The sequence below is a fragment of the Sarcophilus harrisii genome, chromosome 1 (genome assembly GCF_902635505.1).
Source record: "Sarcophilus harrisii chromosome 1, mSarHar1.11, whole genome shotgun sequence".
Classification (NCBI taxonomy): Eukaryota; Metazoa; Chordata; class Mammalia; order Dasyuromorphia; family Dasyuridae; genus Sarcophilus; species Sarcophilus harrisii.
This window is the reverse complement of record NC_045426.1, coordinates 656,838,924-656,858,252: the sequence shown is the minus strand read 5'-3', so window position 1 is coordinate 656,858,252 and position 19,329 is coordinate 656,838,924. Positions and strand designations below refer to the sequence as shown.

The 19,329-nt window shown below is 42.1% G+C and overlaps 1 protein-coding gene and 1 long non-coding RNA gene across 14 annotated transcripts in view; both read right to left on the bottom strand.

The window, feature by feature from the left end:
• Positions 1–3,492, bottom strand: part of UNC13A (unc-13 homolog A) — an 84,856-nt gene extending 81,364 nt beyond the window's left edge. For all 13 annotated transcript variants that reach the window (XM_031947891.1, XM_031947896.1, XM_031947898.1 and 10 more), the window contains exon 1: positions 3,184–3,492. In XM_031947891.1, coding sequence (XP_031803751.1) covers positions 3,184–3,205 — 22 coding nt within the window. In that variant the 5' untranslated portion in view covers positions 3,206–3,492. The remainder of the gene's footprint in view (positions 1–3,183) is intronic.
• Positions 3,493–9,395: 5,903 nt separating this feature from the next.
• LOC116421405 lies at positions 9,396–13,650 on the bottom strand. Its single transcript, XR_004231754.1, has 3 exons — positions 13,562–13,650; positions 12,850–12,918; positions 9,396–9,708 (listed from the first exon to the last, which is right to left on the bottom strand). It is a non-coding gene; the product is annotated as an uncharacterized LOC116421405 (long non-coding RNA).
• Between the last annotated feature and the right edge of the window lie 5,679 nt (positions 13,651–19,329).

Sequence of the window (19,329 nt, the reverse complement as noted above, 5' to 3'; positions counted from 1 at the left end):
CATTCTCTTTACCAGTTTTGAAGGTTTGTCCAAAAATCTTACTTTCTCAGGGAAGACTTTTCATGGAGAATGGTCACATTTTCCCTCTTGCTAGAAATTCACAATAATGCCGTTTGTTTGGAGCAAGAACTTAGGCAAGTCATTTCCTCTCTTCAGGTCTCAGTTTACTTGTTTATAAAAAATTAAACATTTAGAGCAAATTATCTGTAAGGGCCTTTCCAGTCCTAATATTCTATGAGGTTGAAACTTCCGTATCAGACTAATTTTCCCACTTCCTTTTCAGAGCTTCTGAGAAAGGAATACTCTAATTAAAGAGTTTCTGGGGTCTCAGTGGGAGCGGAAACTACATAATGGGCTGGAATACTTTTCAGGGGACAGATCACATTGGGAGAGGGTAGACATGGATGAGGAAGCAATTTTGTTACGATCCCAGCCCCACCAAGTCTCAGAGCTGAGTGGAACAAATAAGAAAGGTCATAGTTCAGCTTTATCCAGGTCAGACTCTCATCTGGACTTCAGTTCAGTCCTGAGTATCACATTTGAGAAATAACATTGGCTCTCCTAGAGAAGATTGACCAGAATAGGTCTTGAAAACCATAATACTGTAACCATAATATATTTAAAAGGTATACAAAGCACTTAACATTATCTCATTTAAATATGCAACTGTAGGTATTATTTCCATTTTGTAGATAAAGAAACTGAGGCTATGAGAAATTAAGACACAAATATTTGCTTATGTGTACTTATGTTTCTATGTATGCATATATTTATGTCTTTACCCTTTGCACAGAAGGCTGTGAAGGAGTGCATTATGTGTGTGTAATAACTCATGTCTTATAGGGCTTTAAAGTTTGTAAAGCACTTTTGTAACAATAATTATATGAGGTAGGTGGCACAAATATTTTTCCAATTTTATAGATGAGGAAACAGTCTTGGCTGAGGTGAAATGAATTGCCCATGGACACACAACTAGTGAGCTGGGATTGGAACCCAATGCTCTTTCTGGTACACTACAATATGACTTGGTGTATGTAATGTCTCTCTGTACAAATGTCTTTTTGAATACATATGTCTGCACATATATGTGGTAATGGGTTTATATTGTGTGTTGCACACACATATGTGTGTTCATATATTTTTACGCTTCTGGATATGTGTTTGTCTGGATAGCTATCTGATACTAGCCCAGTTTTACCCAGAAACAGCAATTTTTAAATACCCAAAGCTGGGTCCTTTCCCAGTGAACAGCCTTTCTTCCAGGCTATGCTCCAGTGCCGGTGTGGGAAGATACTCAGGCTGGGGCCAGTGCTTCCTGAGTTCTCTGCATTGGGTTTTTGATGCCAATCAGGACAGCTCAGAGCTCCCTGACTAACCCTACTGCTAGCTTTCCCCAGATCCTGAACCCAAGGTCTGTAATCATGCTTCTTGATTCAGAGTGGGAGCAAAGGCTCCGGACCTCCTGGTTCCATCACTAGAGGCCTAGTGCCCTGGCCCCTCCTTCTCCACCCCCCAAACACTTGCGTCAGAATTTATGGTAAAATTCCTCCCCCTTTTCCTTCCCTCTCCTCTTCCCCCAGGCAAATCTTCCAGACATATTTTCTCTCTCTTTTTTTTCCCTTTTTGGGTGGAGGGAACAGGCCTGAGGCACAAGAAAGGGTTCCTTAGATGAGGGAACTGGGAGGGGAGGATTGGGGGCCAGATGGACCAGGGGTAACCAAGAGCCTCCCAGTTCCTTCTTCCCACACTCCACGCCCCCACCCCACCCCAGTGCCAGCTGGAAGTTAGAATCTTTTATGCCTTCCTGTGTGGAAGGTGGTTCCAACAGCAGAAGGCTCTGGGTCTCACCCCCTACACACACACCCCTTATTCTCACCCCCATTTCGGGGGATGAGAATGATCTTTGACTTTCAGAGCAGGGCTAGGATTAGAGATAGGGTATGATTCATCCCACTTCAAATAGTCTTCCCCAAGAAGACTTTTCCTATCCCTCAATCTTCTAAGAAACAGAGCCTTGGACTCCAAGACCTCCGACTGCTTGAGACTTTCTTCTCTTTCCCCGTACCCCACCCACGAACCTTAAAGGCGAAAGATACAGGTTTCCAAGTGCCCCTGTCCCTTTAAGCGAGCGTGCCAACTACGCCAGTCGGGGGCGATTTGCATAAGGGATGGGGGGGGGGGAGACACCCTGAGGGGCGGTGCCCGCGGCGGGAGAGGGTTTGTGAATGAAGCTTCGGAAGTGGGAGAGGGGCACGCTTGCAGTGGCAATGAAGAGGGGGTGCTGGCAGCTTTCTGAAGCTTAAGCCCGACTAGAGATTCGAAGCACCAGTCCCTCCTTCCAAAGGTCTCCTCCAACAGGAGTACCTAGCGATAACTGAACCCCATCGGCTGCTCCTATGCCTGGACCCCTGCGAACTCGCCAGTTATCCAGCTTTGGGGCCCCTGGCACAAAAATCCCTTTCCCCCTGTCCAGAGCAGTCTTCTGCCCCACCCCATCTTCAGCCCCCAGCACACACCCAGTCTAGCCCCAGGCCCAGCTTCCGGAGAGGGCGCAGAGCGTGGGCAGCTCCCAGAAAGAACAAAAATAGCTCCCCCCACAAACACACACCACCCGGGGCGGGGGGGACACTAAATTTGTAACGGGGACGAGAAACGGAGAGAATCCAATGCTGGAGAAGCTCCAAGCGTAGAGAGTAGAGAGCTATAACTAGGCGGGGTAGGGGGGAAGGGCGGAAAGGGAGTGGACCCCCGCCCGGGCCGGGAACCCAGCCTTTTCCAGAGAGAATATGGCACAGGAATAAACCGCAGGTAGGTAGGTGTAGGAGCGGGGGGATCTAATCAAGGCACTCTTCCACCCAGATCCCGGTTCCCCCATCCCCCACTCCCACCCACCCTGGGCATGCGAACCCTGGCGGGAAGTCCCGAGGAGGAAGAAAAGGAGCGCTGGGGACCCTCGCCTTCCTTCCTATCTAGGTCTCGCTCAACCTTCACCCCCCCCGGAGTGTGAACCTGGGCGAACAGCCTGGAGATGGTCGGACGGGGAGCTCTGGTGACCCCAGCGTTCCTCCCCCACCCAGTCCCACCCTTTCCACACCCCAGCCCTGGAGCATAAGAACCCCAGAAGCGAGGCGGGTTCGGGGGATAGATGGTGTGGATCCGCATCCCGACACCACTTCAGCTCACCTCCGACGCAGAGCAGAGACATGGTCCTGGGGGCCGGGCCCGGGGCTGGGGGCGGAGGCGGGGGGACCCCGAGCTCAGCAGGGAGGCTGCCTATGCGCCGACGCCCGTCCGCGGGGCTGGGGCATCCCAGCCCAGCCCTCCCCGGCCTGTTCACTGGCTCTCTCCGCTTGCTGGCTCCCTGGCTCCCGAGCTCTCTGGGCTCGGCTCTCCGCTCACGCCGCCGGGTCCCTGCCTCCACCGCCACCAGCCATTTTGTTTCAGCACCGGGGGCCGCGGACAGCTCCTGACGTCAGGGGGTGGGGGGCAGGAGGAGGGGCCTGGGAACGCCTGATCTGGGGGCAGGGGAAGGGGGAGACTCAGAGACGAGAGTGGGGGGGAGGAGAGAAGAGAACGGGGCGGGGCTTTTAAAGGCACCCTACAATTCCTGTGCTTGAGCTTGGTCTTTGAGGGTGGGGGTGGGTGACAGATTCTGGAAAAAAATTGCATCCTCTGAATAATCCCCAGGACGTAATTACCCAGTAATACACTTAGCGGTCTCTCAATCGTTCTCTTCCCATGGTCGGAGGGCCTCCGCCTCATCTGTCATTGCTCGCTCTCTGACTGCATTTCCCCTCTATCTTTGTGTTCCTCTCCTACTGTTTCTTTACTTTCACGGCCCAATCTTCCTCCTCCTCTTCCCTGGGTAACGTTATCGTTCGAATCAGCTTAACCATCTAGATTTGCCACCTCTGCTTACAAAAGCACCTTCACTCATTCAAAAGTTATTTATTAAACCTGCGTCTTTTCCCCATCTTTAATGACTTCTTCCCTTAATCATTGCTTCCGGTCCTTGGCTCACTACTCTTTCTCTCACCTGTCTTTGTTCTTTCTCTCGTCTCTTCGTCTCTGGATAAGAATCTCAGAGTTGGAAAAATCATAGCTAACCTATGTCTCAACGAAAATCCCCTCTAAGACAGACCCAACAAGTGGGTATCTTTGCTTGAAGACCTCCACTTTTGAGACTCTCCTCCACACCACCCCCATTCCATTTCACTTTGGGATAGTTCTCACTGTCATGAAGTTTGTTTTTGCATTTAGCCAAAATCTGTTTATTTGCAAATTCTCCCTTGTTATATCCCTTTCTGCTTTCTGGGCCCAGGCCAAATAAACTGATCTTTGTTTCAAATAATGACAGTCTTTCAATTACTATTGAAGTACAATAGAACTAACTCTCTCTCTCTCTCTCTCTCTCTCTCTCTCCCCCCATCCCTTTTCCCTTTCTTTCCTCCTCCCTGCTCTTTTTTTCTTATTTACTGTGTGAGTATCATTTTGTGTCTCCCTGACTCAGAGAAATTCTATTCAGAAAAACATCTCGGTAGTGTAAGTGGGAGGCTGAGGATAAGTGGTTAGGAGGACTTTTTCTAAAAGGCAAGGCCAGGTAGCAAGAGTCTCTTTCTCCCTCATGATGCCCCACTTCTCAGGAGTGGACAGAGGGAAGAAAGAGTGAGAATAAAATGCTCAGGGTCCCTTTGACTTACCAAAACTCCTTGTTTACTGAATTCAACCAACACATTAAAAGCCTACTGGTTTGATGATATAGCTGTGCTTGATGCTAAAGATACAAAGATGAAAAAGGACAGTTGTTATACATAAAAGGGTTTTTTAAATGTGAACCTAATATGAAATGCTCTGGGGAATGGCAATTTAAGTGAGGCTTTTTGTCAAGTGAATAATTCTTCTGTTAAGCAAATCATCTCTTAATTAATCTGCTGGACAAAGATTTCACAGAGTAGACACTCCAACACTGAGTGAGGACTGAATAAGGAATCTGACACTTGCTTACATCAAATTCTTTCCAGAAGTTGGGGGGGGGAGGCAGAAAGAGAGAGGATATTCAAATTTCACAATTTTAAGAAAGGGCCCAGATCAGCTTTGTTCTTTCACTGTTACTACCATGCTCCAACTACCTTCTTCCTCAATATTTTAAGGAAAGACCCAACCATCCACACTTTATTTTCCAGGTTTGCCGACCATGCTTTTAAACAGATACCCCCCCCCCAAACACACACAAGCTCCCTTTTATGTTTTTGTCTTCATCCATTAAAATTTAAACTCTTTGAGGATAGGAACTGCCTTTCTTTTTGCTTGCTTTTGTATTCCCAGGGTTTATTATTCCAGGCACCAGCATAGACCCTGGAACATTGCAAGAACTTAATAAATGCTCCTTACCTTGACTGATAGAAGTTAAGAAGGGAGGAAGTGGATCCCTGTAAGCTCATTCTTGTGAAGAATTTACTTCCAGAAATAGAGATTTATTTTACTGTTTATGTGACAATAGGTCACATAATCTCTCTGAGTCTTAGTTTCCTCATTTGTAAAATAAGGATAATAATAGTTGTAACAACTTCCTCACAGAATTGTGGTGAGATTCAAATACATATTAAGGGAAAAGAGGAAAGAAGCATTTGTTTGAAGCATGGAGTACATCCAGTGCACACAGATGGAAAGAATAGAGTTTACTGTGTGTTCGGAACAGAGAGAAGAATAATTAGCTAGATTGCAAAGTGTGAGACGAGGAATAATAGGCAATAAGGTTAGAAAAGTAAGTTGGGACCAGGATGGGTAGAACTTTATAAGTACTATGAAGAAGTTTACATTCTGTTGTAGAGAAAATAAAAAAACTATTGGGATTGAGTAGAAGAGTCAGATCTATGCTGAGGAAAATTTCTTTGGCAGCAGTTTATAGGCTGGAGTAGAATGAAGTGGAAGTTAGAAGATCAAGGAGGATCTAGGAGAGAGGAGATAAGGGCCTGGTTTATGGTGGTGGCTGTATAAATGGAAAGAAAGGGATAGTTGTATGATATGTTGGAAACATGAGTTAAAGGAATATAGGGAATCCAGGATAATGCTATACTTATGAACCCAGGAGACTGGGTACCTTTGGCAGAAATAGGAAATTTAGGAAGAGGTGAGGGTTTAGGGAGAGGATAATGAATCCAGGTTTGGGCATGATGGCTGAGAATCATCTGCAGAGACATAATATTAAATCCCTGGAAAGCTTCTAAAGTTATGGAGAGAGAGAAAAGGGCATAGGATAAAACCCTAGGAAACATTCATGATCAGGAATCAAAATATAGATGAAGAACCAGCCAAAGAGAGTAAGAAGGAGCAGTCATACAGATAAGAGGAGAATAAAGAAAGAGCAATGACACAAAAACTTAGAGAGAAGAGAATATTGGGGCTGGGGTGGGGAAAGCTCACCAATGTCATACGCTGTAGGTAAGTCAAGAAGTAGGACAGCTCAAAGGATATGAACAGACAATTCTCAGATGAAGAAACTGAAACTATTTCTAGCCATATGAAAAGATGCTCCAAGTCATTATTAATCAGAGAAATGCAAATTAAGACAACTCTGAGATACCACTACACACCTGTCAGATTGGCTAGAATGACAGGGAAAGATAATGCAGAATGTTGGAGGGGATGTGGGAAAACAGGGACACTGATACATTGTTGGTGGGATTGTGAACACATCCAGCCATTCTGGAGAGCAATTTGGAACTACGCTCAAAAAGTTATCAAATTGTGCATACCCTTTGATCCAGCAGTGCTACTACTGAGCTTATACCCCAAAGAGATACTAAAGAAGGGAAAGGGACCTGTATGTGCCAAAATGTTTGTGGCAGCCCTGTTTGTAGTGGCTAGAAACTGGAAAATGATTGGATGCCCATCAATTGGAGAATGGTTGAGTAAATTGTGGTATATGAATGTTATGGAATATTATTGTTCTGAAAGAAATGGCCAGCAGGATGAATACAGAGAGGCTTGGAGAGACTTACATGAACTGATGCTAAGTGAAATGAGCAGAACCAGGAGATCATTATATACTTCAACAACGATACTGTATGAGGATGTATTCTGATGGAAGTGGATTTCTTTGACAAAGAGAAGATCTAACTCAGTTTCAATTGATCAGTGATGAACAGAAGCAGCTACACCCAAAGAAAGAACACTGGGAAATGAATGTAAACTGCTTGCATTTTTGTTTTTCTTCCTGGGTTATTTTTATCTTTTGAATCCAATTCTCCCTGTGCACCAAGAGAACTGTTCAGTTCTGCACACATATATTGTATCTAGGATATACTGTGACACATTTAACATGTATAGGACTGCTTGCCATCTGGGGGAGGGGGTGGAGGGAGAGAGGGGAAAAGGCAGAACAGAAGTGAGTACAAGGGACAATGTTGTAAAAAATTACCCAGGCATGGGTTCTGTCAATAAGAAGTTATAATTATGAAAAAAAAATAAAAAAATAAAAAAGGACAGCTGAGGAAATGACTATTATATTTGATAATTAAGATATTAATGGTCATTTTGGAAGGCCGATTCAATTGGTTGATAAGGTCAGAAAAAAAAGACTGCAAAGAATTGAGGAATGAGAGGAGGGGAAGTAGAGGCAGCAAAGTATGAGTAACTTTTTTCTACAAGTTTGACTCATAAAGAGAGCAGAGATCTACTGAGGTGATTGTAAAATCTAGTGAATGTTTTTAGGGGTGATGGAGATGGGTGTGTTTGAAGACATGAAGGGAAAAAGTCTGTAGATTGAAAGAGGTTGACAATTAGAGAAAGAAGGGGAGGGGAATTAATGATGAAATCCTTTGGATAAGATAGGAGAAGATCAGATCAAAAGCACATTTATAAGTGTTACCTTAGCCTAGAGAAGGGCCATCTCTTTGTTAGATACTGGGGGAAAGAAGGGGAAAGTGAGAAATGATATCAAGGAGTTTTGAAATGAAGGGAATGGAAAAAGAAATAAAACATATTAGGTCCTGGACTGAAAGGGGCCAAAAGAAGGTATATGAGGCTTGAGGAGGAAAGAGGTTTGGAATAGCTTCTCTGGGAAGTGAAATAGGAAATCAATCAGAGAAGAATAAAAAGACTTCCTACAGTAAGGGATGAGTTGCAGTTGAATAACATGAATTTGTAATATACCTAGTCAGCACAGTTTTGAGACTTCTGCCAGCTGTTTTCAATTACTTATGAATAGGAGCAGAAGCCAATGTGAGAGTAAACCATGGATGAAATTTGGTAAGAGATAAACAAAAAAAGCAAGGGATTCAAGATAAGAGAATGGTGTAGAATTTGAAAGACAATTGTTGGGTTGAGATTGGAGGGGAAACAAAGTGAGCCAACAGCAAGGATTGGCTAAGAAAATACTGAGAAGTGTAGGGTTTGGAGGTCTTGATGAGGATGAAGAACAGATTTAGAAGTGGTTAAGCCTTTCCCCGAGGAGAGGTAGAATGATAGAAAGTTGTGTTTAGATAAAGGAATGTCAGATACTAATTAGGGAAGCAGAACACTTATGAGTAATGGCCAGATCTAATATACAACCATCTATATGTGTGGCTGAGGTGGAGTGAAGTAATAGATCATAAGATTTGTGGAAGCTGAAGAATTGGAAGGTTAGGGAATTTGAGAGAATATTGCTGTAGTAATTAAAATCTTCTAATTAAAAGACAGGAATTGAGGAAAAGAAGATCCTCAAGGAAGATCCTTGAGAAAAGAGGAAGAATAACCTGGAAGTTATTGTATTACATCCATCATAATTATGACTATGTGGAAAAGGCTGATTTTCTCATAAAAGGAAAAGTTGCTGAATAAAGGAGGTAAAATGAGAGTGTGGACATAAAAAGTGAATACCCTCCAGGACCTTGGGAAAGGGAACTGTGAGAGAAAGTACATTGAAATACATGTAAGCTAATTAGGATGCCTCAATTACAGTCTAAGCTCCTGGAAGAAAACGGTTTTTGGCTTTTTATTGTATTCACTTTGTATTTGGCACATAGTAATGTGCTTTAAAAAATACTTGGTAGGAAAAAATTAATAAGTGTTCCATAGTTAATGTGCTTTTCAATAGAATCATATACCTTGATATCATCCATAGATCACCTTATTTAGTTTTATTTTGCAGAATTATAATAGGTATAAATGGCGTCTATGAAAAATAACGTTTTATATTAATTCTCACTATTAATATGTTCATGGCATGTTTTATGTAGAGAACAGTTTTTCCATGTAGATAACAAATATTCTCACATTTTCACTATACATGACTCTATTTTACATTTCAGTACTGTACATGAATAAGCCATGAATGTGGAACTGAGCATTGCAATAACCAAGGTTTTCTCAATAATTACCAGATAGGTAATAGTCAGTCAATAAATATTTATTAAGCACCCACTATGTGCCAGACCCTGTGCTAAGTTCTGGAGATGCAAATTAGGGAGGAAAACAGTTTCGGATCACAAGTTTACAATCTAAGGAGGAAAGACAATATACAAAAGGAAGCATGATAAGGGGCTCTTTATAATCTTATTTTTGACACATCCTTTCTCCTCTTCATCTAATCTATTATTTTCTTGTAAGTGTTTATAATTTTTGTGATACATACTGTGAATGTATAAAGCATATCAACACTTAATTGTCCAGAATTTGAAGGGGTATCTTGTGTTCTCATCTTCTGGTGTAAATGAAGGATTCTTTCTGTTAAAAAAAACAAAACAAAACAAACTGGGATCAGACATGCATTTGGGAAGAAGATAAGTAAAGTGTTTTACAAATAACTTATGGCCCACTACGAAACATTTTAAAGAGTTTTTGGTCACCTCTCTGTGTAATTCTTCTGTTATTCACTTCATGAATTGTATGGAAGCTTTGTTTCTCATCTCATTCCACTTGTGTATTCATTATGTTCAAATTCTTTGATCTTAGAGAAGACCAAAACTTCCATATTCCCCCTTCTTTAGGAGTTCTTTCTCTCTTCTGATTTTCAAACCTGTGTAATAAACTCTTTTGTTTTACTATAGAATTATTTATTCTATTCTTTGCACTGCTCAAACTCTTCATACCACATTTTTGTTTGCATTTCATCATTTGTAAAATGGGGATAATAATAACAGCATCCACTGCTCAGGATTGTTAGGAGAATAAAATGAGATCATTTTGTAAACCTTAAAGTACTATATGAATATTAGCTATTATTATCCAGTGCTTAGCACAGTACCGGAATATAGGAACTTAATAAATATTTATTGACTGACTTTTGCTTTAATTGCTGATTCAAACTAGAATTTCACATATACTTGTGTTTTCCAGATTCCATTCTGAAATGATTCTTTTAGTTGTCTATAATTGGGCAATATAGTGTTCAGTGAAGAGGGAAGCAATATAGTTTTTTGGGGAATGATCTAACACTACCTATCAAAGTAATAAAATCTTCTAATGACTTTGTATAGCTCTCCTAAATTGTTTCTGCCATGATGGTATTTAAACACTAGTCTTTTGGAGTATTCCTTGCTATGGGTCTTACCCAGGCAACGATCAACACATACTGTTGTGTGCAGATCCTGAAATATTTTTATATTATTTGCCAGTGTTATAGGAGAGATTATATTCGTTCATGATGCTTCTGAAAAATACCAACTTTTCCAAATTGCTTTATTGTATTATTTTGGGCTATATTTTGGTCTGTTAGATGGATAATTTGTCAAGTTTTTCAAAATTCCCATTTAAGTATGTCCATCTCTTTTTCAAAGTCATTTGAAACATTATTGGTTTTTTGGCGATACATTTTGTTATTATGTGTAATTTCTGTAGTTTGAGTTAAGGAAAGATTTCCAATGATCTTAGATTCTTCAAATTTGAATCACTCTTCAATTCCTCTCTTATTTAGTCTAATTTGGGTTTAGAAATGAAGATTAGTATGAAATCTTTCCTTTATTTTTTTTTTTTTTTGTCTTTTAGTGAGACAATTGGGCTTAAGCAATTTACCCAAGACCACACAGCTAATAAGTTTTAAGTGTCCAAGATCAGATTTGAATTCAGGTCCTCCTGACTTCAAGGCCAGTGGTCTATTCACTGCTCCATCTAGCTGCCCCCTGAAATCCTTTCCTTTAATTGGAAAGATTTGCTTCTAGTTTTGTTAGGATATAATACTATCACATAATGTAAATATTTACTTATCAATATATTTGATGCTCACTCATGGTTTGCCCTTTTATTGGTCAAAGATTTATAGGCTCTTAGGTTTAGACATAATCTCAGAGGCCTTTGAGGTCAACTCTTCCAAGCACAGCAAGGTTAAGTGACTAGGTCTGAGGTGAAATTTGAACAAAAGCGTTTCTGATTCAAGTCTTTTGCTCTGTCAACTTCAACAAAAGTATCATCACCACTAACACTGAATCATTTCTAATCAGATGCCAACATTTATTGATTTTTTATTTAGTATTTTATTAAGTATTTATTAAACTCTATGTGCTGGATACTCTACTAGGGATTTTTAAAAGGGCAAAAACCAGGATCCTACTCCTCAATAAGCTTATATTCTAATGAGGGAGACAACATTCAAGTAATTTTCTACATGCATACTGGAGATACATACACATATGTATATATACACATGTATGTAAATACATACACGTGTGCATTGTGTATACATGCATGCATGTTTGTGTACATATATGTATGTATATATCTGTATCTATATTTATATATAAAGCAGAGAGAGGGGGAAAAAGAAAGAGGGAGAGAGAAAGGTTGGGAGAGAGGGAAGCTGTAAGATAATATTGGGAAGAAGGTACTTGGAGGAAGGAGTGGAAGTTAGGTCTTCTGCAGAAGAAAGAATTTGAAATGAATCTTGGAGGAAACCAGGGAAGCCAGCAGGCAGAGGTGATTTGTTCTTAAATAGCATAACTTCTTGTTGTGCCAGAGCATGAAAGAGAGTTACTTGTTCCACTCTCCTCCATTTCAAGATGTTTTGAGTAGGGCCAATGTGCAACCTTGTGGCACTCTATCTGTTTCTATGACTTAGGAGCAGTTGCATCACACTGACCAGGGTGCCAACCCAATCAGTGGTATACTGCCAGATCCCAATTTACCAGTGTTTCGGGGTTTTGCCAAGTATTCACAGTTACCACAATCAACTTAGGGCACACAAAGTTCCCATTGTGCAAAGCTTTGGCAGGAATTCCCCTATTTTCCTGTTGCCAATCCCTCCCCTCCCCCCACACACAGCACAGCATGGACAATAGATTGGAATTTGAGGGTGCTGATTATTATCATTCTTATTAATTATAAGATTAGTGTATTATGCAGTATTAATGCAGAACTTTGTTCTGAAGGTTAGAGTCTGTGCTCCTTAATTGACCTCTATTATTGCTCCCGCTCCTCCTCTCCATTTCCCCCTCCCTAGATTTGGGTTAATTCAAGCCAGATAGGAAACAAGTAGTAAGCCCTCCTTCCCTGTGTATTTAGCCCTGATATAGATAGACCTTGTGAGGAGACAAAGGGAGTAGATGTGGGCTCTAGAAAGTTTCTAACAAGGCTAAAGAAACAGAAATAGAGAGACGGGGCGGGGGGGGGGGAGATAGAGGAAGAGGGGGAGAGAGAGAGACAAAGAGGGAAAGAGAGACAGAGACAGAGAGGCAAATGCAGACAAATAAAAACAGAGAAAGAGAATGAAGAGAGAAGCAGAGACAGAGAAATAGACAAAGAGAAAGAAACAGAGATAGAGACAGAGACATAGAGATTCCAGTTCTTTCTATTTACTTTCCAAAGCATCCTTTCCACAGCCCTATGAGACAGGTAATACAGGTATTATCATCACTTATGGCAGAAGAGGCTTACCCAGGGTCACACAGCCAGGAAATGTCAGAGCCACAAGTCTACCCCCAGTTTTCTTCTCACTACAGGATACTGCAGAGGGAATAAATCAACGGTTTATAATTCTGAGGTTGGCTACCAAGGGGGCTGCTTAGTATAATTTCATTAAAGGTCCCTGGGAGCTTTATGGTCAGACATCAGATGCAAAGCATTGCCCTCCTTTCCCTCCTTTTATTACTCACCCTTCCCTTCCCAAAACATAGAACCTTAGAACTGGGAAAGGCGAGACCAAGAATTGTCTTTGCAATATACCCCATTTTATGGTTATTCAATCTTCCCTTGAAGATATTATCTATTCCTCTCTCCTTCCCTCCATCTCTCTGGGGTTATTCATTCCCCTTCTGCCTTTCCTTGCATCTTTTCCACAAACTGTTTTTTTGGGCTATCCCTGTTCTGGTGATGGGGGCCCCTTCCCCAACTTAGGATTCTTCAGCACTAAAATCTGTCCAGAAGGTATCAAGACTCTCATTAACCCCTTATTCCTCTTGCCCAGAGAAGGATTCATTAATTACTTCACACAGAAAACTGGATGCAGAGAAGCCAGAATGAAAAAGCTTTGGTAGCATCTGGAGAAAGCAGGAAATCCCGTATCTGACTGCCCTTCACAATTAGAAGGAGGAGGGAAGATCCCTTAATGAAAAGAGAGAAAGAAGTGATTGAAAAACAGGCTGCCCACCCTAGAAAGATTGTCTCGGATACTTTCCTCTCCTTTCCTCCTTCAAGATACGAATACAGATCTCCATATGAGGCTCGGAATCCTCGAACTGCTGGGTAATATAAAGGAAGAATTCAAATAACAGAGACACTGAAGGAGTATATGACTAGTATCAAGACACATACATAGCAGTCTTCTCTTTGGGCTTAGTCCCTTTTCCCCCTGGACCTCAGTGTGACTAGGGCCAAACTGGGATGGTATCTAAGGCCCAATTCTCACATTTTTTATTCTAAATCTTAGAGCTGGTAAGGGTTTACTTTGCCATCCTCAGCTTCTCTTTTTTTGTATCTCCCTCCCCTGCCCCAAATCTAAGAATTAGGATCATTCATGGTGTAATAGGCAGGAAATGTTCAGTTGAATTTACAAAGGGGGAAACTGAGGCTTGGAGAGTGTGCGTGACTTACTTAAGGTAGAGGAATGGGAGTAGTTTCCTGGCTTTTTCTCAGAGATCTTTCCAAAATCCCCTTTGCTGCTTCCTGTGTGGGCATATATGTATGTGTGTCTTTGAGAACCAGAGAAAGGGAAGGGTAGGGAAGACGCTCTGAGCCAAATTGGGGGAGGCATATTATCATATCATATCAACAAGCAGCTCAGCTAACTCCCTGTCTAAATCCCAACTTCCCAATTCAGAGCCCCCTCTCTCTCTTTCCACCCCCTGCCGTTCATTCTTTTGGCAAGCAGTGCCCTCTGCTGCCTAGAGAGAGAACAGAAATGAATTTCAGTAGGGGACAGGGTGGGGCTGAGGAAATGGGCACGGGGGTCCGGCTGATTCTCATTTTTTTTCTATCTATACAAAAAAAGAGAGAGAGAGAAGAATTGATCAGGATTTTTTAATCTGGGCTCCATGAACTTATTTTTTTTAATATCTTTTTTTCTCAAAAAAAAGAGAAGCAAAAATATATGTATTTTGATAACTGCATTTCTGTATAATTGACTGTTTTATTTTATGCATTTAAAAACATGATTCTGAGACGAGATCCATAGTCTTTATAAGACTGACTGATAAAGGGATATGGGACAGGAAAAAAGGTTAAGAATTCCTGAGCTAGCTGGCTTTTAAGGTCTTTCCTGATTCGACTCTTCTATGTCCTATATTTAAGGTCTCTTCCAGCTCTGACATGTTTGTGTTCCTTAAGAGATTGGCAAAGTAACAGCATGGCTGGGGGCAGAGAACATGAAGAAAATGGGTAAATAGGTGAGAGCATCAGGAATTTTTTACACCAAAGATATTTTGAGGGGAACTAGGGAAAAGTTTGATAGGGGTGAGGTAGACTACTCATATAAGTCCCTCTGGGTCAACGGTTCTCTGAGTCTCTGTAAGGAGAAGTGGAGAGAGAGGGTTAGAAAGAAAGGGCAATGACCATTCTCCGCTGAGATATTGTTTCCTTCTTCCAGGGCTGGCTTGTATAGCCTGGATAGCCAAGCAGGCAATTATGCTGAGTTGAGTTGAACAAGCTAAGACACCCCTGGATCTGCCTTAGCTCTGAGCAATTGAAAACTGGTAATCACAGAATAGCACACCCACCCACCCCTTCACTCCCAAGATCAACTTTTTTATGTGGGCACAGAGTATGAAAAGGAGGTGAGCAATCTTGGATCCCTCTTCTAACCCTGGAAGCACCAGCAGGCCAATCTTTTCTACTGCTTCCCCAAAAATAGAGGCTAGAAGCTATCTCCACCACCTCTGTAGCTAAGAACTTGGAGATATTGGGATTTCTTGCATACATATTTATCCTCAGCTGTCCAGGTGTATATTTTTCTGCAGAGGCATCTGTCAGTCTCACTCTGTAATACAGACATTATCTTAAACACCCCCCCCCACTCTCTCTCTCCGTCTTTCTGTCTCTCTGTATGTGTGTCTCTGTGTGTGTGTGTCTTTTTCTCTGTCTCTCTTTCACACACACACACACACACACACACACACACACACACACAAAGAAGACTGAAATCTCACAAAATCACAGAACCTTGGGGGCTATCTAGTCAACTTGTACTTTAAAAAGTACAAAACCCCTCCCTAACACCTCCAAGTAGTGGCCATTCAGCCTTTGCTGAACAAAAAGGACCTCTCCTTGCAGGGGAATTCCATTTGGAGATTGTTCTACTGGTCAAGAAGCATTACTTTACACTGATTTCACTCTATGTCTCTGTAGCTTCCATACATTTCTTTTATGGTGTCCTCTGGGGTCAAGCATATTCAAACCTTTCCCAAGGAACTTAAGAAAATAAAAACTAACTGAAAATAAAAACTAACTTTGCCCAGATCTACACAATCTTTAGCTATCTGATTAATTTCTATAACCCCAAACTGTCTTCTAACCAGCTGTCAAGAACAAAGAGCAGGGTTTGGTCTGCCACATCCAGCTTAGACTAATTTGTCAGATTGGTGCCCTGCAGACTTTCCTTTGTCCAGACCATTTTGATGTAGTTCTGTCCAGATCCAGGGGAGCAGATGCCTCCTTGAAGATCACCCATGTCCCTCCCATTCTTCAGTCCAATCTCTAGGCTCCCTCCCCACCTTTCATCCAAAAACATCTTTTGGAAAAGCTCCTTCTCCCCCAATAGACCTTGATCTCATTCCTCCCTCCTCCCACCCCCCAAGAGTAGGGTCACTGACCAACAGCTGCTGATCTTGAAGCATTTAATGGGTTCTAAGAAAGTAAATAGAGCCCAGACACCAGACCAACTCTCTCTTAGTTCCATCTATTCCCCTGCACTATCAGTGTGTGTGTGTGTGTGTGTGTGTGTGTGTGTGTGTGTGTGTATGTGTGTGAGCTACATCTCAGCCCAGCCTGGCCTTTTGAAGCACACCACATCTGTATCTCCTTTGAAGGCTTAGTCCTATTGACCAGAGCCAGAATGCCAACTATAACCACATTGCCAGAGGGTAATTGTCCCCCATGACCACATGGTCCTGAGTTAAATTATAATTACCAGGAGGGCAAATATTCCATCTGGGCCACTGGGGACTCCATCTTGGCTTGGTGGAAGATGCCTCTGGTCTAGGATCTAGGAGATCTGGATTCGAGTCCTGACTCTACCAGCCAGCTTTGTAACTTAGCTCAATTTCCCATCTTCACATCTCAGTTTTGTTATCTATAAAATGAATGGATTGGATTTGATGAGTTTCAAGTTCCCTTTGAACTCAAACATTTTACTATATAATTATTTGTTATTTTCTACTAGACTTGTAAACTCTAATAGTGTAAGGGCCATTTCTTCTCTAAACTTTGTATCTTCTGAAAGCATGGTAGAATAATCTGTACATTTTTATGTACAGATAGGCAAGACTTGTATATATACAGCAATGCTTGTTGAACAAATCAATGAATCAGTGAATTCTATATGGATGCCAGAGAGAACTAGGAATGGAGCTCCAGAATATTATGATAGTTGAATTCCATTTTTCCCTAAGCTCTATCCTTTCTTTCCCCAGGTTTGAGTATCTTTAGTACATCTGAAATATAGAAGTATCAACAGGTGATTAAAAGTAGAACCTGCATTAAGAAAAGACCTGGTTTTGAATTCTACCCTTGAATTCTGACTTTTACTGGCTGTGTCACATCTGTGCCTCAGTTTCATCATCCGTAAAAAGAATTAGTTGACTTTTAAGATCCCTTTCAACTCTAAATGCTACAGTCTCGGTTGAGATACATATAAAATTATACAGCACAAGGTGTCAGAACTGGAAGCGCCCTTAAAAATCATTCAACTCCTCCCTTTACAGGTGGAAAATTAAGGCACACATTCCTCATATTAACATAATAATGATAATAATTATCAGCAGTTATATGGCAAGATTTGCAAAGCATTTCCTTGCATCATTTCATATATTCTTTATACTTTACAATTCAAACCGCTTTCCTACCTCATGCAAAACAACCCTATGACACAGGTAGTACATTATTAATCCTACTTTACAGGTGGCAAAAAAAAAAAAAAAAAAAAAAAAAAGAGGTAAAATGATTCAAAGTCAGTGGAAGAACCAGGATTTCAACCTAGATCTCCTGACTCCAAGTCTGTAGGACAGGATGGGCAGGGGTATGAGAATTTGTCTTCTATAAAGAAACAGAATCTATTGAATCTATTGAAACAAACTCTAAGCCACAGACCTTCCTGGCCACAAAACCACGACAAGAGCATTCAAGTCCCCATTCATGTCTCTGGCCCGCCTGTCATTCATAAATCTGCTTATTGGTCTGATTATTCCAACCACCACGGGCACAGAGTACCAACAGACACAAACACACACACACACATTCATAGACACACAGAATGTGTGTTAGGACAGCCTCCTTGGGACTGTGGGTGGCCACTCAATCCAGACTGGACCGGCATGTGTTAGATTAACACATCCACATCCCAGTTTTCATCTCCCTCCCTCCTTCCCCGCCTTCTCTTTTCCTCTCTCCCTCTCTCCTTTTCTCTCTCCCTCTCTCTTTCTCTCACTCTCTCTCTCTCTCTGGGACCAAGATGAAGGGGTGAGCTTCCTTCCTCTGGGCCCTCCAGTCCTGGCGGCTGCCTTTACTCCCCCTGAGCTAAGGAAGGGATTTGGCCTTTCTGGATCTCTTACCCACACCATGCCCAGCACCCAGGTTTGGAGCCCGGCACTCCAGCCGAACACTCAGAGCGGTTGCCCGTCCAAATAACCTTGTCCGGCCTACCTCTTCCTGCTCCTCTCCCCAGCCTTAACTGCCCCCCCCCAAGCTACACACACACACACACACACACACACACACACACACACACACGTGTTCTACTTGCCACTGGCCATGATGGAAGTCTCCAGCGTCCCTGTGCCCAGCAAGTCGACCGAGAGCTCCGTGAAGTGGCAGCTATGTTACGACATGACGGCAAAGATGTGGTGGATGGTGAGTGGGCTGGGCTGGGCGGCGGGGGTTATGTCGGAGGTGGGTGGCTGGTGGGGGACAGTCAGTGTCACCCACTAAACAATCGCAGCTCAGGGGATCGAGGGGATATTTAGCGTCTGTCCTGAAGTCCCCTGTCCGCAGCCTGCTCACCTCTGAACTCTGGTTCTGGCGTGGCAGGTCTGAGGGCAGGGGTGGGTACGAGTAGGAATTATTTGTCAAATCTTGCTTGAGTCTGCAGGAGGGAAATGGATTTCATTTCATGAAAGAGCTGGGGTCTTCTGTGGACTATCACTGAGTGATTTTGGTGGTTATTTCAGGGCCTCAGTTTTCTCATCTGAAAAATGAGATGGGTATACTGAATGATATTCTAAGGGTCTCCCTTCCATCTTTTAAATTTTATAATTCTAAGATTCTATAATTTTTTGATTTTTAGGAAATCTGAGAATTGCCTGGAAAACTAAAGTCAAAATATTTCTGATGTCTCTTTCAGATCTAAAATATCTATGAATCTCTTAAGCCGGGTCATTCAAATACATATTAAAGGCTTAAATCCTTCCATGCTTCCCTACATAGCCTGAGGTTTTGTGTGTGTGTGTGTGTGTGTGTGTGTGTGTAAATTATTTACAGCTTATTTTCTAAGACTGATTTAAATGTTATGGTCATTTATCCATTTTTTCCCCTTACATTTTGGTGACTGGATTCTAAACAAACCTGTGGAGAAAATATGGAAGAAAAGGGAAATGTGTGTGTGTCGGGGGGGGGGATCTCTGAAGTCTTAGAACTGAGTGGTGATAGAAGGGCTAGTCACAGACTGTTCTGAAGAAGCTGAGACAGTAGCTGCTAGTGCCTTCTTGCTTA